The sequence below is a fragment of the Anomaloglossus baeobatrachus genome, chromosome 4, assembly GCF_048569485.1.
Source record: "Anomaloglossus baeobatrachus isolate aAnoBae1 chromosome 4, aAnoBae1.hap1, whole genome shotgun sequence".
Classification (NCBI taxonomy): domain Eukaryota; kingdom Metazoa; phylum Chordata; class Amphibia; order Anura; family Aromobatidae; genus Anomaloglossus; species Anomaloglossus baeobatrachus.
This window is the reverse complement of record NC_134356.1, coordinates 366,254,596-366,278,283: the sequence shown is the minus strand read 5'-3', so window position 1 is coordinate 366,278,283 and position 23,688 is coordinate 366,254,596. Positions and strand designations below refer to the sequence as shown.

The window sequence follows — 23,688 nt, the reverse complement described above, 5'->3', positions numbered from 1 at the left end:
CCTTCCTCTATGTTCCCATAAAAGCCATCAGGACATTCATCACAGTTCTTTCCTAAGTAAATAAGGAATACAGTGGAAAGATTAAGCAAAATACATACGGTATATAAACGGTAGTTTAAATCTGCAGCATTTTACCCACAAATCCACATACAAACAGTGCATGTACATTGCTTTACTGAAGAATTGTTATTTTTAATGATTCCACTGTGCCATTTGTATATATATATAGCTGGTTGCCCTTGAAATTAGAAAGGTTTGCTGTGAGCCATGTGATCTATAGGCTTAAGGGGGCTTTACACGCAGCGACATCGCTAGCAATGTCGCTGGTGAAAGCACCCGCCCCCGTCGGTTGTGGTCATGGGCAAATCACTGCCCGTGGCGCACAATATCGTTAAGAGCCGTCACACGGACTTACCCGCCTAGCATCGTCGCTGTGGCCGGCGAACCACCTCCTTTCTAAGGGGGCGGTTTGTGCGGTGTCACTAAGCGGCCACCCAATAGAAGCGGAGGGGCGGAGATGAGCACCCGTAACATCCCGCCAACCTCCTTCCTTCCTCATTGCCAGCGGCCGCAGGTAAGCTGCAGTTCATCGTTCCCGAGGTGTCACACATAGCGATGTGTGCTGCCTCGGGAATGACGAACAACCTGCGCCCTCAACAATCAACAATTTTTTGAAAATGAACGACGTGTCGATAGACGATTTGGTGAGTATTTTCCATCGTTAACGGTCGTTCGTGCATGTCACACGCAACGACGTTGCTAACAATGCCGGATGTGCGTCACGGAATCCGTCACCCCGGCGATATATCGTTAGATACGTCGCTGCATTTAACGGGGCCTTTAGTTTCTATTTTATAGTGGTGACGTGAGCTCCCATAATCTGATCTCTGGTTAGAGAAAACCATATTGAATATCTCATCATTTGTTATGTATTATAAAGGATGATAAAATTGTAAACATTCATGCAAAATGTTTCATAATCTGATATTGAATTTAATCTATAGTTACCTGTATAACCTTCAAGACAATTGCAAGTCACCTCCATAGTCTTATTGTTTTGTGTACAAGAATCTGCAAAATATTTCTTGCTGGTAGGAGAACCCGGACACATGCACGGGCGACATGGTTGTCCCAGTAATGGATTACCATAATAATTATCAATACACCTGAAATGTGAAAGATACAATTAATTAAGTGTATAATGCTAAATTAGTCCTGGTTATGGCATGAAATATAGTGATATCAATTCTGGGCTATGTAAGGGTTCTCTGGTAAAAGAGTCTATGAGGTCCAGCAGTGGTAATCTGAAGACAAAGACTGTTCAGTCCTTCATATGGTAGCATCAACATTTACAATGCAATGACAAGTAATTATACACTTGTTCTACATGGCAATAAAAGGCTGTATATGTATTTTAATAAATATGTTTGGGAAATGTTTTTATCTGGCTCATTAATATATACATTTTACAGATTTTAATTTCTTGTGAACTGCTGCCTACCAGTTAGTGTATCCTTCATCATAGACTGCACAGTACCATTGTTCTTAAGGGTGCTTTACACGCTGCGACATCGCTAGTGATTGCTAGCGATGTCGAGCGCGATAGCACCCGCCCCCATTGTTGGTGCGATATGTGGTGATCGCTGCTGTAGCGAACATTATCGCTACGGCAGCGTCACACGCACATACGATACATACTGACGTCGCTGTGACCACTGAACAATCCTTCCCTCAAGGGGGAGGTGCGTTTGGCATCATAGCGACGTTACTGCGGCGTCACTAAGCGGCCGGCCAATAGAAGCGGAGGGGCGGAGATGAACGGGACATAACATCCCGCCCACCACCTTCCTTCCTCATTGCCGGTGGACGCAGGTAAGGAGATGTTCGTCATTTCTGCGGTGTCACACATAGTGATGTGTGCTGCCGCAGGAATGACGAACAACATCGTACCTGTAGCAGCAGCGATATTAAGGAAAGGAGCGACGTGTCAACGATCCATGTTTTTGAACAATTTTGCGATCGTTGATCGTCGCTCCTTGGTGTCACACGCTGCGATGTCGCTACTGGCGCCGGATGTGCGTCACTAACAACGTGACCCCGACGATATATCGGTAGAGTGATGTCGGAGCGTGTAAAGTACCCTTTAATCCATACTGATGGAGGATCCTGAGACCAGACCTGCCCATCAGACCATGGGAAACAGTTTTTTTAATAGGAGGAGTCTGATGGATAAGTCTTATCACATGCCTCTTAAGTTATATATATTAATAAATGTCCTAAAATCATCATGTCCTTAACACAATTGTAAAAGAAAATATAAGAGACACAACGGACATAAGGTTTATCTATCAGAATAATTTCTATGTACAATGTAGATATAAATGCTACTATGTGGTATGTTAGATAGCTCTCTTATATTTTCCCCATCATGTAGCCATATTTCTTTCAAAAATATTTTCCTTTGGTGAATTTTGGCATCTTAAAGTAGACTGACACATCACCAAATAATGGTTTGTGGTTTTTAGAAATGGCAAAAAGGAAATGATTCAAAATATAAAGAAAAGTATATCAGTATATTCCAGAATTTTCACTATAACAGTTGAATTCATTTAAAAATTGAACTTGAAGTGTAACTATCCTAAAGACAAAGCCATTGTCAGCACACACATGTTTACACTGCCATGTTTCCGTACCGTTCACAGTTGTTTCCCTTTGTAAATCCCTTGCAGCTCTTACAAGCGCCAGTTACTGGGTCACAGATCTCTGAATTGCCATTGCATTTACAGGGTTGGCAGTTTGGAAATCCATAATATCCAGGCAAGCAGCTGTCACAGCGCCGTCCTTGTACGTCTGTGCGGCAAGCACACTGTCCAGTCACCTGGTCACACAATGTGCTTATTGATCCTTTGCTATCACAGTCACATTCTATAAAATGAAACAGAAAGGAATGTTTTTTCTTTTTTTCCTTTATTTATTTATTTAGGGAATTTCAAATGGAAAATTAGAGCTTTATGTCTGACAACGACTACCTGCAACAACATTTTCTTGGACTTCTGAATCGGAGTATTGAGGATGTTTCTGTATCCTCCACAACATGTACTCACAGAATATTGTATGATTTTCATACCTTGGCAACCATTAAGGCCAAATCCATAGCTGCCCACAGCACATCTGTCACAGCAGCTTCCAACCACATTAAGTTTGCATTGACATTTTCCGCCAATCTTACTGCAGATCGAACTTATAGATCCGTCTGGATTACATGTGCATTCTGTCAGTGAGAGATAAAATGTTCCTGTTATTTTCAATTCTAAAATTTTATTGGCTATTGGATAAATAAATCAACAGCAAACAAAAGGCTTGTAATACTTTTACACACTGTGAATTAAATACAATTCTATATCTTGCATATATATATATATATATATATATATATATATATATATATATATATACCATATATATACAGTGCTGGCCAAAAGTATTGGCACCCCTGCAATTCTGTCAGATAATTCTCAGTGTATTCTTGAAAATGATTGCAATCACAAATTCGTTGGTATTATTATCTTCATTTAATTTGTCTTCAATGAAAAATAAATAAAAAAAATTGTCATAAAGCCAAATTGGATATAGTTCCACAACAAACATAAAAAAGGGGGTGGACAAAAGTATTGGCACTGTTTGAAAAATCATGTGATGCTTCTCTATTTTGTGTAATTAAGAGCACCTGTAACTTACCTGTGGCACCTAACAGGTGTTGGCAATAACTAAATCACACTTGCGACCAGTTGACATGGATTAAAGTTGACTCAACCTCTGTCCTGTGTCCTTGTGTGTACCACATTGAGCATGGAGAAAAGAAAGAAGACCAAAGAACTGTCTGAGGACTTGAGAATCCAAATTGTGAGGAAGCATGAGCAATCTGAAGGCTATAAGTCCATCTCCAAAGACCTGAAAGTTCCTGTGTCTCCGGTGTGCAGTGTCATCAAGAAGTTTAAAGCCCATGGCACTGTGGCTAACCTCCCTAGATGTGGAAGGAAAAGAAAAATTGACGAGAGATTTCAACGCAAGATTGTGCGGATGGTGGATAAAGAACCTCGACTAACATCCAAACAAGTTCAAGCTGCCCTGCAGTCCGAGGGTACAACAGTGTCAACCCGTACTATCCGTTGGCGTCTGAATGAAAAGGGACTGTGTGGTAGGATACCCAGGAAGACCCCACTTCTTACCCCGAGACATAAAAAAGCCAGGCTGGAGTTTGCCAAAACTTACCTGAGAAAGCCTAAAACGTTTTGGAAGAATGTTCTCTGGTCAGATGAGACAAAAGTAGAGCTTTTTGGGAAAAGCCATCAACATAGAATTTACAGGAAAAAAAAAAGAGGCATTCAAAGAAAAGAACACGGTCCCTACAGTCAAACATGTCGGAGGTTCCTTGATGTTTTGGGGTAGCCTAACCAAGTATTAGGCTATGTGCACACGTGTGCGCTCTGCACCGCACCTAAAAGGTGCGCTTCAGAGCGCAGCTGAAAAGCTCCATTCTGAAGCGCATGGTGCCAGCAGAGAACGTGCGCTCTGCATGCTGCCTCTCCCTATAGACAGCATGCAAACCGCACAGAAGAAGTGACATGTCACTTCTTAGAACACAGCGATTCGGGCAGCAGCCGAATCGCTGCGTTCTAATATGCCACGTGCGCACGGCTCCTGCACAATCTCCATAGACTGTGCAGGGGACGCAGGACACATGCAGTTACGCTGCGGTGCAGAACGCAGCGTAACTGCATGCAATACGCACATGTGTGCACATAGCCTTAGGCTAAGGGTGTCAATACTTTTGTCTGGCACATTCTTGGAGTTTTGTGTTTAATGATCAATGATTTGATTTTTGTTTCATTCTCTTTTGTGTTTTTTTCATTGCAAGCAAAATAAATGAAGATAATAATACCAAAGAATTTGTGATTGCAATCAGTTTCAAGAATAAACTGAGTATTATCTGACAGAATTGCAGGGGTGCCAATACTTTTGGCCAGCACTGTATATACCATGCAATATGTAATGCCAAGTTTATCATAAAATGTGACAGAATAGTGAATTTTAGTGCCCTATAGAAAAAGAATGGAGACTAGGGATAGGCGATCCTGATCTGTAAAGATCGGGGATCGTACCGATCACATACTAAGCGTGTACCCGACCTAGGGCTTTCCTGGGAAGCTCATGTTACAGATCTGGTCCAGATTGGGTTCAGATCGGGTCATGGGCTGTAAAAAAAAAAGCACATTATTAAAAAACATTGTCATTTTACTTACAGGTCCTGCGATGCATCCTGCAGACTCCCGGCCGCTCCTGCTTCTGAGTCCGATCATTGCTGTGCCGCCAGTAACCAGCAGTGACTTGCAGGACCTTCAATGACGTCATAGCATGTGACCGTCTGGTGTGAATGTTGATTGGCTTATATTGAAGGTCCTGGTAACTGAACTTTCATTGTCACTGTGCGAATGTCGCATCATGGCGCACAATCTCCCCACAGGAGCGGTCGGCTGCATGTGTTTCCATGCAGCTGATGTGCTCCTGTGGGGAGATTGTCAGACAGTGTGGGGTGATGCATTGCAAGACTGCACGAGTCAAACCCTCAGTGTCAGCCTGCTCTGTAGAGAGCGATGTAGCAGAACTGACATGGGTTTCTTTGCTTCTCACTGTGTATAGACTGTCTGAACAGAAAGATGAAGCTGACATGGTTCCCTGTGGATTACGTTGGACTAAGGATCTTTTAATAAGTCTCTAAATGTTTTTATTGTTTTATTTCTAATAAAAAAAAATTCTCTGTGTTGTTTTTTTTTACTGATTTCTAGAAATTCATGGTGGCCATGTCTAGTTTGGCATGACACCATGAATTTTGGGCTTAGTACCATCTGAGAATACAAAGCTGGTATTAACCCCTTTATTACCCAGTGTGTCAGCATCACCAGGGCCACTGGACAGCTTGGTAGAGCACCTGGAAATGGCACTAAGAAACAATGCGCCATTTCCAGGGGCCGATAATCCCAGCCCCAAGCTGCCTGGCTTTACCTGACTGTCAATCAAAATACGGCGGGAGCACAAGCAGTTTTTTTTAAATTATTTTTTTAAATAAAAAAAAAAAAATTAATGGGCTTACCTGTATTTTGATCGCCAGCTAGGTAAAGCGAGACAGATGGGGGTGGCAGCCCATAGCCGTCCGCTTTTTCTGTGCTGAGAATCAAAAATACTGCAAAGAGCTACATCATTTTTTAAAATTATTTATTCATTTTTATACAACTACTGGCTGTAGTATCTGAGCGTTGCCTGGGATTGTAACTGTCTGTCTCTCTCCCAGTCTCTGTCTGTCTCTCTCTCTCCCAGTCTCTGTCTGTCTGTCTCTGTCTCTATGTCTCTTTCCCTGTCTGTTTCTGTGTGTTTGTCTGTGTCTATGTCTCTGTGTCTATCTCTGTCTGTATCAGTCTCTCTGTCTCTCTCTCTCTATGTGTCTGTGTGTGTATGTCTGTCTCTCTATCCCTTTCCCCGTCTGTCCCTTTTCCCGTCTGTCACTTTCCCAGTCTGTCCCTTTACCCGTCTGTCCCTTTCCCCGTCTGTCCCTTTCCCCGTCTGTCCCTTTCCCCGTCTGTCCCTTTCCCAGTCTGTCCCTTTCCCAGTCTGTCCCTTTCCCCGTCTGTCCCTTTCCCCGTCTGTCCCTTTCCCCGTCTGTCCCTTTCCCAGTCTGTCCCTTTCCCAGTCTGTCCCTTTCCCCATCTGTCCCTTTGCCCGTCTGTCTCTTTGCCCGTCTGTCTCTTTGGCCGTCTGTCTCTTTGGCCATCTGTCTCTTTACCCATCTGTCTCTTTACCCATCTGTCTCTTTGCTTGTCTGTCTCTTTGCCCGTCTGTCTCTTTGTCCATTTGTTTCTTTCCAGGTCTGTCTCTTTCCAGGTCTGTCTGTTTCCCAGGTCTGTCTGTTTCCCTGTCTGTCTCTTTCCCTGCCTTTCACTTTCCCTGCCTATCACTTTCCCTGTCTGTCTATATCTGTCTGTATCTCTGTGTCTCTTTCCAGGTCTGTCTCTTTCCCCGTCTGTCTTTTTCCCCGTCTGTCTTTTCCTGTCTCTCTGTCTGTTTCTTTCCCTGTCTGTCTTTCCCTGTCTCTCTGTCTGTCTCTTTCCCTGTCTGCCTGTCTCTGTCTGTCTCTTTCCCCATCTGTCTCTTTCGCCTTCTATCTTTGTCAGTCACTCTGTCTGTCTCTTTTGCTGCCTGTCACTTTCCCTGTCTGCCTGTCTCTGTCTGTCTCTATTTCTGTGTCTCTTTCCTTGTCTGTCTCTTTCCAGGTCTGTCTCTTTCCCCATCTGTCTCTTTCCTTGTCTGTCTCTTTCCCAAGTCTGCCTCTTTCATAGGTCTGTCTCTTTCCCAGGTCTGTTTCTTTCCCCATCTGTCTCTTTCTCATTCTGTCTTTATCTGTCTAACTGTCTGTCTCTTTCCCCGGCTGTCTCTTTCCAGGTCTGACTCTTTCCCCTTCTGTCTCTTTCCCTGTCTGTCTCTTTCCGTCTCTGACGTTCCCTGAGTCACATGAGGCGTATGTGCAATATTTCGTGATTGTACATGCAACGGTGCGGATTCCTTTAGCGGACATACACACAAACATACATACATATATACATACACTCAGCTTTATATATTAAATATATTGTGTACATCTTCCAGCGTTTCTGGTGCTGGGTGGCACACTGGGTAATAAGGGATTAATACCAGCTTTGTTTTACCAGCTGCTATTAAGCCAGAGATTCTTAATGTCAGGCCAAGTTTGACCCGGCCATTAAGAATCTCCAATAAAGGGTTAAAAAAAAAGACACCACAGATAAAAAATACTTTAGTAGAAATAAATACACAGACACACTTAGGGACTACATGTTTATTACTCCCTCTCACCCCTCCACGATCCTGGTCTTCTGTCTTCTTCAACCAATCTAGCTCTGCTATAGTAGACAGCATGTGATGGGAGGAAGAATGCTGCTGCGCCCTGTGCTGTCTAATCACTCAGTGAGTGAGCAGAGACTGCGGGTTGGTAAGCGGCGACATCACTGCTGTCACCGTTGCCATAGTAACCTGACGGGCAGGTTACTATAGCAACGGTGATCTCCGATCACCTGATTTCTGGCGCCGCTATTCACTGACTGTGGCAGCTAATCCCTGCATGTGGGCCAACACTGTAAAGGGCGTCGACATGCAGGGACGGGAAGCCAAGCATGTGCCTGAGCATCTTGCCGGTACACGGCGCTCACCAAGTATATCAAGTACTGAGATGCTTGGGCAACCACCGTGTACCGGCGAGATACATTGACAGGACCTAGCATGATGTCATAGCCATGTGACCGGTCTGTAACCAACGAGGTAATACAACATTCACACGTGACTGGTCACATGCTATGATGTCACAGAAGGTCCTTTGGTTTCCGGGGCGGCACAGCGATGATTTTACTCGGAAGCAAAAGCGGCAGGAGAGAGTCTGCAGGACGCGTCTTGGGACCTGTAAGTATAATGACAATGTTTATTATTAACTGTATTCTTTATTTTACAGCCCCCGCCCCATCCCATAACTGTAAAGTCAAAGATCGGAGATCGGGACGCAAGATCATGCTATCTCAATCCCGATCTTTACAAAAAAATCGGGCGAGTCTCCCCGATCCCGACCATCGGGGGATCGCCCATTCCTAACGGAGATGTGTTTCATGTATATAAAGATGTTATATGAGGGGGTCTGCAGAATATACACTATCTGACAATGTCTCTGGATAAAAATGAATTTCTCGTGATGCTGTTGTCAAAAGGTTCTCCAATAAACAAACTTTGGCACTTGTTCAAGTAATGAATACTTGAACGTGTGCCAAAGTTTGTATATTGGAATATCACTATTTTACTTTTTAGTACCGACATTTGACAGTAGAGCAAGAACCTAATTATATAGCGTTGCCAAAGATTTGTTCGGCAAAATTAAAGACTGATCATGATTTTATATTTTTTGAAAAAATAATTAGTACAAGTGAACATAAGAAACTTTGTGTGTTTCAATATTTTTATTACATGACAATCGTACTCTTATGTAACTATATCCGGAAGTAGATAAGTAATCACAAAGATGTTTAACCACTGAAATTTAAGGGTAGGAGGATATTGGGAGGGAGGGAAAATAAGGAAAAAGGCTTTTATTGGGGAATTTTGGAAATATATAGGGAAAATAAGAAACTTTGTACTATATCTCATCAGAGAAATTTGTTTTGTCTCCTAAACTGATCTTTCACTGGCAAAATCATGTAATTCAAGGTTAGGTCAGTGAAAATAGATTTTCAAATTTCTGAGATAGGAGATGGCAGTTAGTACTCTTAAAATTCTACACAAAGGGGAAGGGATGAGCAAGGCAGAAGAGGAAAAGGAGGAGCTAGAGGCAGACAGAGACAATCTGTTGTAAGCTCGCCTGAAATAATATTACACTTTCAAATATTTGCTTCTTTATTTGTGTTCTTATTCATGCTGAAACTGACAAATGGTTCAATCTGAGCCAATGACCAAAATTAAGGAATTAGATATTTAACCCCTTCACCCTCCAGCCCGTTTTCACCTTCATGACCAGGCCAATTTTTTCAATTCTGACCAGTGTCACTTTATTAGGTAATAACTCTGGAACGCTTCAATAGATCCCAGTGATTCCAAGATAGTTTTTTCATGACATATTGGACTTGATGATAGTGGTAAATTTGGGATGATAATTTTTGTATACATTTGTGAAAAAATAAAAAAATTGGCAACAATTTTGAAAATGTTGCAATTTTCAAACTTTACATTTTTATACCCTTAACCCAGGAAGTTAAATCACACCAAATAGTTAATAAATAAAATTTCCGACATGTCTACTTTACATAAGCACAATTTCTGAAGCATAATTTTTTTTAGGAAGGGTTACATTAGAGGGGTTCAAAGGTTATGGGCAATTCCTGATTTTTCCAACAAAATTTACAAAACAATTTTTTTAGGGACCACGTCACATTTGCAGTGACTTTGAGAGGCCTAGGTGACAGAAAATACCCAAGAGTGACACCATTCTAAAAACTGCACCCCTCAAAGTACTCAAAATCACACCAAAGGAATTTATTAACCCTTCAGATGCTTCACAGGAACCAAAGCAATGTGGAAGAAAAAATGAAAATGTTTCCTTTTCCCCACAAAAACGTTACATTAGCCTAAAATATTCGTTTTTCACAAGGGTAACAAGAGAAAATTCACTGTACAATTTGATCTGTAATTTCTCCTGAGCATGCTGATATCCAATATGTGGGGGAAACTACTGTTTGGGCACATGGTAAGGAGTAATAAAAATGCCTTGAAGCATTCTGTCTCTCATTATTCTGGCATTTGGCAAATATAGATAATTTTGGTTCCTAATTGACCTAAAACGGGAAAGGTTTATTCTGATTTCATGTCAGATAATGAGAAAAACATGCAGATGTGTCCCTTTAGATAGTGATGTAAAGTTCTGGTTTCAACTGTACCTATACGTCCTAGGTTGATAAATACCTCCAATTTAGGACATATAGGTACGTCCAAGATTGTGACGGGGTTAATTAAAATTTGTTCAACACATCTATAGTAATAAATACATTTTATTTAACATGTAAATAGTAACACTGTATTTGTGGCTGTGCTCTGTTTTTTATTAAAAGATTAAAAAATTGTTTAAAAATTGTATAAATGCTAAAGCAACCATCTCCTTTCAAAACAAATCTTTACATAGTATTATATTGAAATTAGTTAAGGTTTATTTTTGGGAATCCATTGACAGTTTGGCATTATGAATTTAGCACTTTTATTAATGTTTTACTAGCTATGGAGTGAATGGCTATAACTTACTGTTTAACTTTTATTAGCAACGGTATCCCCTATGTATTTTAGTTTGTAGTGCCCATGATAATATTCTTGAGAATGTCAGCCTCTAGGGTCAGTATCAGTTTGGAATGCACTTTTACTGGAATGTTGAAAGGTTCTCTGCCTTTCAGGTATAGATGATGGAATATTAGACAAAGGGAATGCAAGTTTGGGATTTTTCAAGATAACATAATACTATCAAGATCATGATTGCACATACAATATAAAAATATAGAAAAATCTTGTTGCTGCACTTTTACATAGATACATCTAGGCATAGTAGATACTTACTCAGAGCTCCATTGTGTATGCGGGCAGACATACTAAAAATAAGTTTCTCGCACACATCTGGTAGAATTTGTGCTCCAATAGCTGCAGCAATTTCGATGCAGTTATAATAGTCATATTCTTCTAATTCTAATTCAGTACACAGATTACTTACAGAAGCGATCTGTGGAATCAAGCCAAGCTGTCAGGGATATAAAATGGTAGAATAGAATCAATAAGAAAGCCATAAAATATTAATATTTTTATTGTGTATGTACTTCTTTAATGACATCTCAGCTATAGATACATATGCAATAGGCAGTTATATATTTCCTAAGACAAGGCTCATATGAGATTTATATTCACAGATCCAATCTTACCTTTAATATCTTTCCACTGACATCACACACAAAGAGACTAGTGGAATGCAAGCAAGCTCAAACTTGTAAAGGGCAACATACAGAAATGGTCGTTCTTTCTTTAATCAAGCGATCACACTGTCTTTTAGTACTATGCAAATATTGACTAATCTTTGGTAAAGATCATAGACGTGCTCCTCATTTTTATTATTGTAAATATATCATCATAGGAAGTTGTACTGGTTTTTGTAGATAGTTGCTTTTAAAAATTAAAATAAGGCCATTTCAACCTATGACCTACTAATCGAATGGAGCGTTACACAAAGAATAAAACCTTTCAATTAAAACTTTGGGTATTTTCTATAATGAGGAAAATAGTTTATCTCAGCAAATTTAATATACCAGTTTCAGTCATTTTTTTCACCTTGGTCCTAAAATGATAAGTTTCCAAGGTGGTCTATACATTATTAGATCTTAAATGCAGTTGTGGGTGCATATTGCTAATCCCTGCCTAACTGTCCATGTATATGTGACGCCCTGACAAAATCAGGTTGTCACAGAAGACTGCATCCATCTTCCTGATGCAGGATTCCCTCCTCCTTGGCCTTCCAACACAACCACACACAGGTACATACACCAGCCACAAAAGCCTAGTCACCCCCCAGGACAATAGGGATACACCAGTGGGCGGGATCAGGCAGATGGTGACGCCCACCTAAGGGGTCCTGAGGTGTTAAGGGGAGGGAACAAACAGTTGAGTCGTGGAGTAGAGTGGAGTAGTTTAGTCTGGACAGAGGAAGTGAGACGAGTGAAGTGGTAGTCGGAGGTTGTAGCTCCCAGACTAACGGACTACCTGAGCTGACTAGGTGGCAGACGGCAGAACAGGGCCACAGGCGATGGAGATCCGGTCGCGGGAGACCTTAAGTGGACCGGGGCAGGGTTGTAGCCCGCCGGTGCCGACAGCGGGAATCCGGTCCGGAGGCCGTGCACAGTCGGGGTATCTGGACCCTAGGGCGAGGACAGCTTCAAGCACCTTCCAATCAACTAGCAGGGAACAAGATTCCAAGTCTTGTCCCACTAGCAGACCAGGTAGAGTGAGATGGAAGCCCAACGCGGGGGATAGGGCATCTGCAAGTGCCTACAGAAATTCCAAGGATCAGATCTCGTGGGCGACAGCTCCCACAGCAAAGACACCGGGAATGGACTTTTCCCGTTCCATGCGGACTAGTCAACACACGAATCACCAAACTAGAGTGCAGGAGGAAGGGCCCCTGTTCTGTTTACCGGTGTGCGGGACCCGAGCACACCCCTCCAGAGGCTACCGGTATCCGGCACTTGGTTTACTACCTGGACTGTGTGACTTTATTCGAATAGTGAGTACACCGGTATCACCCAATCCATCCCCACAGACTGCGCCCCAGCATTCCACTCTACCTACACCTGGGCCCTGGGACTACACCTCCCCTACCCGTGGAGGGGATACCATCCTGCTGCTCCGCTCCATCAGTCCCGGGCATCCCATACAAAGGCAGCGGCGGTGTTACCAACAATCACCACAACCCACGGGTGGCGTCACTGACAAACTCTCCCCTGTAAATAACCCCTATATTAAGTTATGGGCGACGGACTGCTGCACGAGCCCCGGATCCGGCTGCCACTCGAGCCACAGCCAAGATCCCGGATCTGAGCGTCTCGAGTAGCCCCCCTGCCATGGTCTGTGCCCCCGCTCCCTACATATACACTAGCATAGATAAAGAGATCTTTAGAAAAAGTATTTCTAAAGATCTTTTATCTTATGCTAATGAGCGGAGGAACTAGTCCCAAGGGCATTATATTATTATTATTTATTATTATTATAGCGCCATCAATTCCATGGCGCTTTACATGTGAAAGGGGTATACATAATAGGGAAAGTACAATAATCATAAACAATACAAGACACAGACAGGTACAGGAGGATAGAGGCCCCTGCCCGCGAGGGCTCACAGTCTACAAGGGATAGGTGAGGATACAGTAGGTGAGGGAAGAGCTGATTGTGCGGCGCTGCATCAGACTGAGGGTGACGGCAGGTTGTAGGTGTTAAAGCCGGGCTCTTGTTTCCTCTCAGGTAGCTGGGACGTCGGCCGGTTGTGAGAGCATGCTTAAATCACCATATGACAGACTCAAGTATATAGTGGTTCATCAGCTCTGCTCCTTTATTGGATCTGAAGGTTTCTTTTATACTTTTCAAGCTGATTACGCAATATGAGACATGTGATATAGTTATACAACTTTAGATTTTACCAAATATAGTCATTTGGAACACAAACATGATATCATCACATAAGGAAAGGATTAGTGTTTCAATGCCAAAGAGATATGTAATAAAAAGTGTTTCAAGAGATGTGATTAAAACTATAAAAACTGATTAAAACTATAAAAACAAGTTCCAGTCACTATAAAAACAAGTTCCAGTCAAGATGACCGTATAAACAATAAAAGAATAGCAGATGTGGAATAAAATAGCAGATGTGAATAGAACATCAATTACTCATTCCTTCCAAGCTTGCATAATGGATTGTGTAACTGATTTCATAACTAGTTAGAAGAAGTCTAACTATCGAGGAGTAACTAGTAACTATCAAGGAGACAAAATGGCTTCTCTAACATAGGCTTCTCAGAAGAGGTGGGTCTTCAGGTTCCTTTTGAAGCTTGTCAAGGTAGGCGAGAGTCTGATGTGTTGTGGCAGAGCATATCCCTGACTAGTCCGCCTTCTTAGTTTGTTACTACGCCCACAGGATTTTTACATGTATTTTTAATAAAATATTGGAAATTTTTATGAAACTGGAATACTACATTTTCCATTAATTAAAAAAGACAGGATGGATGGCAGTGTGAACAACCTCTTGTTACCTCAGGCCCTCTGATATCTCCATTATAAGATAAGAAATACATGGTGGACAACAGAGTGAACAGCCACTTCTAAAATAAGCATTTCTGCAATCCAGTGTTAATTCAGATAGATAGGGTGGGGAGCAGAGTGAGCAATCTCTTCTTATCTCAGCACCCATAGTATCTTCATTATTAGATTAGAAAAACAGGGTGTATAGTAGTGTGAGCAGCTTTTTCTTAAATCAGTACTTTAGTATCATCAGTATTATTTCAGACAGTGTGCACAGCCGTGAGAGTGACCTTTTCATAAGTCAGCACCTCTGTTGCCTTCAGTATTACGTGAAAAGAAAGAGGGGACAGCAGTGAGAGAGGCTTCTTTTTTTCTTCACAGCCCTGCCATTTCCAGTATTAGCGCAGAAAGGCTGGGTAGACAGTATTGTGAGCTTCCTCGTTTGATATCAGCCCCCATGGTATTTCAAGTAAATCAGAAAGACAGGGTGGACAAAAATGTGAATGGCCTTTTCTTACCTCAGTACCTCTGGCATCTCCATTATAAAATCGGAAAGGCATGGTTGAAAGCAGTTTGAGCAGCTTCTTTTTAAATCAGTATGCTGGTATCTCCAGTGTAAAATCAGAAAGTGTTTACAGCAGTGTGAGCAGCCTCTTCTTACCTAAGCACATCTGATATCTCCAGTATTAGATCAAATGGACAAGGTTGAACACAGTGTGAACAGTATTTTCTTAGATAAGCACTTCTCTTATCTGTAGTATTAGATCAGATGAACGTGTTAAGGCCCAGTCACACACAACGACTTACCAGCGATCCCGAAAACGATGCGACCTGATAGGGATCGCAGGTAAGTCGCTGGGAGGTCGCAGGTGAGATGTCACACAGACAGATCTTACCAGCGATGCAGGAACAATACAGGTTGCAGTAGCGACCTGTATAACCATCTCAGCAGTCACTGTGACCCTGTCACACAGCGTCAAACACAGCGATGTGTCCTGCCCATCAGGACGTCGCCTTTGAAGAAAATGACCTGGACCATTCAGCAACGACTAGCGATCTCAGAGCAGGGGCCTGATCGCTGGTAAGTGTCACACATAACGAGATCGCTAACGAGATCGCTACTGCGTCACCAAAACGGTGACTCAGCTGCGATCTCGCTAGCGATCTCGTTATGTGTGACAGTACCTTTAGGCAGCAGCATATGCTGCCTCTTCTTATCTCAGCATCCCTGCTATCTCCAGTATTAAATCAGAAAGGGTGGACGAGCAGGGTGAACATTTTTTTCTTAACTACCGTAAGTACTTCTGGAATCTCCAGTGTTAGATTATACTATGTAGTCGTAGCGCCTCTTCCTACGCATGAGAGGGTGCAGCAGAGGTGCCTAATGAACTTTCTCCCTGGCACTTGTTCTATTAGCATTCTAGGACAGATTTATGCCAGTGTCCAGAATGGCAGAGGTTACTGCCCTAAACTAAACTGAATGTGATTTGCTAATTAAAAGTATTTAAGAATTTATTTTTACCAAACTTTTTTCTTTCTTTTCTTTTTTTTATTATATTACCAGAGTACCCCTTTAACACTGCAAATTACAAATATTGCCCCATGTTACTGCCTATAAAAGAGAAAATGGCAAAATAGGAGCCCTATTCTGACATTACTTCCTGTTCTGCAGATATCTGGCTGCAGCTGTACCTCAACAGACTTTTGGGGGGCAAGAATGGGCAAATTAAACTTCTGCGGTTCAGGTTTAGTAAACAGATGTCAGAAAAGGGATTTCGTTTTAGCGCCTTCCACTGTACAGCTCATGACTATTTGAATATGGGATTTGGTTGTTTCCTATTATCCCAACATGTTCCCTACCCACCTGGTGAATGTAAAATAATACGACTTGCTAGTGATTTTTGTAAAATGGCCACAGCAGACTTTTATTAAATATTTACACACATAAACCCAGAGCACCCACAACAATGGTGACCCAACAACAGCATAAACAATGGAAATATTAAATGCCTATAAACAGCTAAAAGGTCTAGTAAGGAGGCAAACTCCACACCTTATGAATCCCCCTGGCTTCACTGCACCAGCCCAGGCAGAGAGGTATTAATATCCCATAATTAATACCCCTAACCTACCAGAACCTTTATTCACTATTATGTTGGGCTGTAACAGCTACTAATCCCCAATAGTGCCTTTTCACCAAAAGACATGCTCAAGTAACCAGCCTCTAAACCAGAACTATTTCTTAATACTCTTCCAAAAATTTGCACTGATGGCATTGCGATGCACACCATATAACCATAAATAATCCCTTAAAAGCATCTCCAAATCCTTATAACACACTACAATCCCGCCATTCCTGTTTTTGTTCAATTTTTCCACTGACCTTGTATATCTCCATGAAATCTGTACCACAATATCTGACCAGATGATAATAATCCCAGGGTAAGTTTGTTAGAACCTTAATAAATCGACTTTTATCTCACACATTAACTCCTGGGAAAATCTAACTCCAGTGTTGTTGTCTTCCATAAACAAGACAAGCACGTTCGGTGGTCGGTCCGCTCTGCAATAATATGAGAATTAAGGTAACACATGACCCCACATCATTCTACGGATTTCAATCAACTTGATCTCCGCCCTAGCTGCCAGACATCGGGATAAACGTCAGATCGCAACACCCCTCTGAACACAGATGAGTGGCCAAGGATCCAAAATAAGCATGCACCTATAATGAAAAATAACCACCCTAATGTTAGTACAAATACTACCCCGATATGTACTATCAATCTATTGCAAATCCAAACAGCCACATAAACCATAACTTTATAAGGCTTCTCAACCAAATGTGACAAACATTCCCTCAGAACCACAATAAACTGTTATCTCAAAAGCGATTCCTGGTGTCTACAGAATGAACCTGGATGGCCACCTCTAGCATCCGTAAAGCTTCTTACCACCATAAAAGGGCAAGCATAATGTCCTGAAACCGCATATAAAACCACCAATTTACCCTGACCAGTTTGATCCATTTTCGAATGCCACATAAAACAATCCAATCTGTCCTCCATCACATGCACATCATTCAACTGACCTCCTTCTACGTGTCTTGAAGGACAGACCAATTCACTAATACGAAATATGCCATAAAAGACCAACACATAAGCAGCTGAAAATAACCAAACCTCAAAGTTTGAGAAACAGACCAACCTTAAACAGCACAGCACCCTTCCAAACAGTTCAAAAGAAACTGTCCTCCCTGTATTCTGATTATAAGAACTCCTGCAAAAACCCTTCAAAACCTGTTTAACAAAAAAATCCTTGGTCACATGCCTAACACCTTGTAACGTAATCAAAAAGGCAAGCTCCCCTAGTCTCTTTGTTACCGCCGACATAGACCTGCAAGCCCCAAAGTTCTGCTCCAACAAAGACAGAAGCAGAAACACCCTATCAGTCATGGCTCGAATTCAGGGCTTGATCAACTGATATCTGGTTGTGTGCTCAGCTTCCCTCTCTGTTGGACCACAGCCTGTTTTCTTCCCTACTGCTGATAGGTCTCTTGTCTTTCCTTTCTTTTGCCTTGCTTATCTGTTCAGGTGTTTTCACTTTCTCTTTTTGGTTGCCCTATCACATCTTGGAAGAGGCTGTTTAGACTCATCATGCACATGCCTTCATGCTGGCTATATTCCAAGATAGATGGATGCATGGAGTACCAGCTCCTCAGTTAAGGATTATCTTGCTGAATTATCTTTATAGTTTTTTTTCCTGGTGTTTGTTTCTGAGTTTCCCTTGTAAATACTCTTCTTCATTATGTTATGTCTGGGGAGATTCCACATATTCCATTGGTCTTTTGGTTTCTTTTGTTTTCCTCTGTCTTTCCTGTATAATCTTATAAAGACGTTTTAGCCCTGTGTCTCATCTTTTGCCTGTATGCACTCCATTTAATGTTATTGTCAGTTTGTGTTACTCTTTGTTTATAGTTGAGGGTACAGTTAAGGACGAACTAAGCCCTATGCAAAATGCTATCCTTTCCTGGCTTCGACTCCTGGATAGCACCACTCCAGGAGCAAACATTGAACTGGTCCAGGGCATAGCAGGCTGCAACTAGAATCCACTATCCTCCTACCAACCACAGAGAAGCCAATCCTCTTATTTATCCTGCTGGATTCGACCCCTGACCGGCACATGACTGGGGGCCACTGCTGTACCGGTCTAAGACCTAGAAGGATTCAATTGATTCTCAGGCTGTAACACCCCCTGTCAACTACAGGGAGGCTGATTTTCCTCTTCTGTTCTTTTGATTTGACCCCCAGCTGGCACATCATCGAAGGCCACCCCCATGCAGGCCTGAGGCCTAGAAGTTAGCAGAAGACCATGGCCACACAAGTCTGGTTAGCCATGGCTGCTGAGAGGTTTCCTCTTGAGGACTACAGGAAAAGATACCAACTATTGCTCATATCTCCAAGCCCCAGAGGGTTCCTGAGGAAGCTTTTGGAACTAATCCTGCGCTGCATTTTCCCATTTGGCAAATAACAGTCTGTTGGCCACAAATAACAAGCACACACTTCGGGAGTAGATGGGGAACTCATCGCAGCTGCTGGGCACGTGAAAAGCTGCTCCTGCACCAGCTGGATGCCATGGACAGCCATAGCCACCTACACCATCTCCAGGACGGCCACAAGGTCCAACATAATTCTTGCTGCAATTGACAGTTCCTGAAGGGTGCCAGAAGAAGTATCAAACACCCCTTTCTAGCCTTTGACTCCGCCCCATAGCCCAAGCCCCTTTCTGATCCACCAATCCAAAACTATCCACTTCCATCTCTACTGCCCTGCATTTGACCCATAAAAGGTACTTAACCCCTTTACTCCTCCAACTCTATGTTATTCTTTAACATGCAAACATTTTGTTTGGCCTATGGTATAAAGGTCTATTGTGCACAGAGTATGTCATATTTAAAAGACCAGAATGAAAACAAAAATCAATAGCCCTGGAATGTTCCTTGCCCGTAGTAAGCTTAATTTAACTAACAATAAACTTGGCCTGGAGTTGTACTTTACAGAGGAAGCTATCACTCACTTGCAAAATGACAGAATAAAAAATATATGTGATTGCTCAGCAAATCTCGCACTCTAACATGGTGTATTCAGATAAGACATTTATTTACTGTGTTATTGGCACCCTATATGAGACTTTTAGGTGTCCAGTTAAAATACTCGGCATCCATCTGCCTCATGGATAGTAGATGTGTAAGTGGACATTCATTAGCGCTTTGCACCTGGTCTAACTCTATGATATCTTAATGGGGCATGTCAACATCCTCCAGTGAATTAGGATTTTACTCATGTAGGTATTGAAATATAGATTTGAAATAAATTGAAAATAAATGAAATGAAATACAAATAGATTCTTTTTTTCAAAACATTGATTATGGTCATAGTTTAGGACCAGGAGGAGATTCAGCAAAATCCAAAGTTCAGATACTATATTTCCTATGATGCTTTGTATTGAATTTCCTATCAAGTCTTTCACTCCTGCTAAAACGTCAGTGTAGAAGGGAAGTTTTAGTCAGTCACACGATGGTGCTGCTGCAGAACATCAGAATACACACCTCAGATGCTCCAGACCATTTTGAAAAGGATACATCCATTATATACCGTATATTAACCAATTAATGGTCAATGACGTACCTACATACTATTCAAGTTATAAGGAATAGTAGGAGTTACATTAGAGTTACCAGGCAGCCTTGGGTTTCATATGATAATAGACCCCTCTGATGATATTCTTATAATTCACAGAACGGATTGCTATATACCACTTATAAAGTAATGCAAAAAAAATTTAAAATCCATTTTACTAAATGTGTTTAACATGTCATTCCTATATACACATTTAGTGTGTTATGTTACTTACCGAATCAACTAGAATATATAACTTTTTATTAGCATTTGTGTTTGAAGTTTGGGTAAAATAGACATCTATTTGGTATTCTGTGTCGGGGTCCAGGCAAACTGAAGAATTCAGCATAGCTAACCTATAGAGGATATATGACTGTTAATGGCAGATATCGCATATTTTTTAAAAAAATCTGTTTATTAAACAACAAGAAAATTGACAGGTACAGTAAAAAGACATATAGTGTACATGAACGTATGGCTGCAGCACAATCAGAGGGATTAATCAACCAAGCATGTATAACGGTACATGACCTGAGAACTTTTCACAACTGGGCATCTGTAGTGCTCAACAGCATATGTGACATTGCCAAGTTATAGTATCTGAAATTCACAAACATCTTGATAAGAACAAGAAACACTAATTAACCGCTTCTGCTGTTGAGTGCCAACCCAAAGTATTTAAGAACAACATCACCATCCCTTAATCACTAAGACACTCTGCTCAGATAAAAACCCTAGAACCGCCAAGTTTAGTTAGATAATGTTAAGGGGGAGGAGTTCCACATCTCCCACGCCTTGGTGAACTTCTCCGGCCACCCTCTGTTCTAGTATACAGTCCAGTCGTAGGGAAGCATTGCATTTACCAGCTCTATCCAAGCCCTCACAATCGGGGGGGTTGCCCATCGACCTCGGGGCCATGAGCTTCCTGGCCATAAACAGAGATTCGCTACAGAAAATTTGGTGATAATGAAACCATGTCTCCTCATCCAGAACTCCAAATAAACAAAGAAGTGGATCAAGGGGTATTGGGAAAGAGACCAGTGAGGATAAGACCGAGATAACTTCACGCCAGAAGGAGGCAATCCCCGGACATTCCCAAACCATATGGATAAAATCTGTATCTCCTCCTGGCGACAATGTAAACAGTTCAGCATCGCCGATATTGCATATTTCATTTGACTTTACATCACCTATGTTTGATGAATAGATATGGTACTAGGTTTCATGTGCTTATAGAATTGTAAGATCACATGGGACAAAATTTTAACTACAGGAAGAAAACTTAAATAACAAGTAATGTGCGCTGTCTTGTGGGTAACAAGACTATAGCTACCACAAAGACCAATAAATGTAAAAAGCTAACTTTCCACAGGACATTATGGACCCATTTAATGAAAATGTCTAAGGTTTTCTTCACAAAGTGGCGTGAATTCTAATTATTAAAACTACTGATCATTGAAACATAAACTAGGAAATCTTAAAATGGACTAATTCCATCTCAATGACTCAATATGGAGTACAGACTTGTACATCATCTATTGCTTAGCTTTAGTGATGAGCGAGTACTAAAAAGCTCGGGTGCTCGAGGCTCGGGCCGAGCATCCCAAGATACTCGTGTACTCGGCCCGAGCACCGAGCCCAATGTTATCCTATGGGAGACCCGAGTATTTTTATGAAATGACCCCCCGGCAGCATGTAGAAACCCTAGAAATGTCACAAAAGTCTCAGAAGAGTGCTCAAATGAAATGGCAACGGCATGGGGAAGACCCCTTGAAGCATTTATCACTCAAAAGTCACAGCTGTGAACAATTTTATCCGAGTTTTACGCCATTTTTACGGACTCGCCAGAAAACCTTCCAAAATGACACCAAAATGAATTTTCATGGCGGAAATGTTAAGGGCACATACCCAATAGTGAGATAGAGCTGGTGTATGTTACTTTTTGAGATTACATGAAAGATTTTACGTGAAAACATTGTGTGGCACTCCGATGTCCCTGAGAAGAGACATACATGAAGGCCTCTTGAGTCTAATGTGCCCATTTTGAGGAAGTGAGTCTTTGTAGTATTTTCCTTTGCAAGGGAAGTCCAAAATTGTGAGGTTCACCAATGCCCCTGCATACAGATGTGCATGATGGCCTGTAAACCTGAAGTGCCCATTGTAAGGAAGTGGGTCTATTGTAGTATAGCCCTTTGGCAGGGCAGCCAAAAATTGGGAGGCTCCACATTGTCCCTGGATAGAGACGTGCATGATGGCCTGTAAACCTGAAGTGCCCATTGTAAGGAAGTGGGTCTATTGTAGTATAGCCCTTTGGCAGGGCAGCCAAAAATTGGGAGGCTCCACATTGTCCCTGGATAGAGACGTGCATGAGGGCCTGTAAACCTGAAGTGCCCATTGTAAGGAAGTGGGTCTATTGTAGTATAGCCTTTTGGCAGGGCAGCCAAAAATTGGGAGGCTCCACATTGTCCCCGGATAGAGACATGCATGAGGGCCTGTAAACCTGAAGTGCCCATTGTAAGGAAGTGGGTCTATTGTAGTATAGCCCTTTGGCAGGGCAGCCAAAAATTGGGAGGCTCCACATTGTCCCTGGATAGAGACGTGCATGATGGCCTGTAAACCTGAAGTGCCCATTGTAAGGAAGTGGGTCTATTGTAGTATAGCCCTTTGGCAGGGCAGCCAAAAATTGGGAGGCTCCACATTGTCCCTGGATAGAGACGTGCATGATGGCCTGTAAACCTGAAGTGCCCATTGTAAGGAAGTGGGTCTATTGTAGTATAGCCCTTTGGCAGGGCAGCCAAAAATTGGGAGGCTCCACATTGTCCCTGGATAGAGACGTGCATGATGGCCTGTAAACCTGAAGTGCCCATTGTAAGGAAGTGGGTCTATTGTAGTATAGCCTTTTGGCAGGGCAGCCAAAAATTGGGAGGCTCCACATTGTCCCTGGATAGAGACATGCATGAGGGCCTGTAAACCTGAAGTGCCCATTGTAAGGAAGTGGGTCTATTGTAGTATAGCCCTTTGGCAGGGCAGCCAAAAATTGGGAGGCTCCACATTGTACCTGGATAGAGACGTGCATGAGGGCCTGTAAACCTGAAGTGCCCATTGTAAGGAAGTGGGTCTATTGTAGTATAGCCCTTTGGCAGGGCAGCCAAAAATTGGGAGGCTCCACATTGTCCCTGGATAGAGACGTGCATGATGGCCTGTAAACCTGAAGTGCCCATTGTAAGGAAGTGGGTCTATTGTAGTAAAGCCCTTTGGCAGGGCAGCCAAAAATTGGGAGGCTCCACATTGTCCCTGGATAGAGACGTGCATGATGGCCTGTAAACCTGAAGTGCCCATTGTAAGGAAGTGGGTCTATTGTAGTATAGCCCTTTGGCAGGGCAGCCAAAAATTGGGAGGCTCCACATTGTCCCTAGATAGAGACGTGCATGAGGGCCTGTAAATCTGAAGTGCCCATTGTAAGGAAGTGGGTCTATTGTAGTATAGCCTTTTGGCAGGGCAGCCAAAAATTGGGAGGCTCCACATTGTCCCTGGATAGAGACGTGCATGATGGCCTGTAAACCTGAAGTGCCCATTGTAAGGAAGTGGGTCT

The 23,688-nt window shown here is 42.2% G+C and overlaps 1 protein-coding gene across 1 annotated transcript in view; it reads right to left on the bottom strand.

Moving 5' to 3' along the window:
* Positions 1 to 23,688, bottom strand: part of LAMB4 (laminin subunit beta 4) — a 225,831-nt gene that overhangs the window by 104,761 nt on the left and 97,382 nt on the right. The window contains exons 17-20 of the mRNA XM_075343475.1: positions 20,332 to 20,452; positions 11,203 to 11,380; positions 3,128 to 3,271; positions 2,694 to 2,925 (exon numbers count right to left, since the gene is read on the bottom strand). Of these exons, the coding sequence (XP_075199590.1) occupies positions 2,694 to 2,925; positions 3,128 to 3,271; positions 11,203 to 11,380; positions 20,332 to 20,452 (675 nt within the window). The remainder of the gene's footprint in view (positions 1 to 2,693; positions 2,926 to 3,127; positions 3,272 to 11,202; positions 11,381 to 20,331; positions 20,453 to 23,688) is intronic.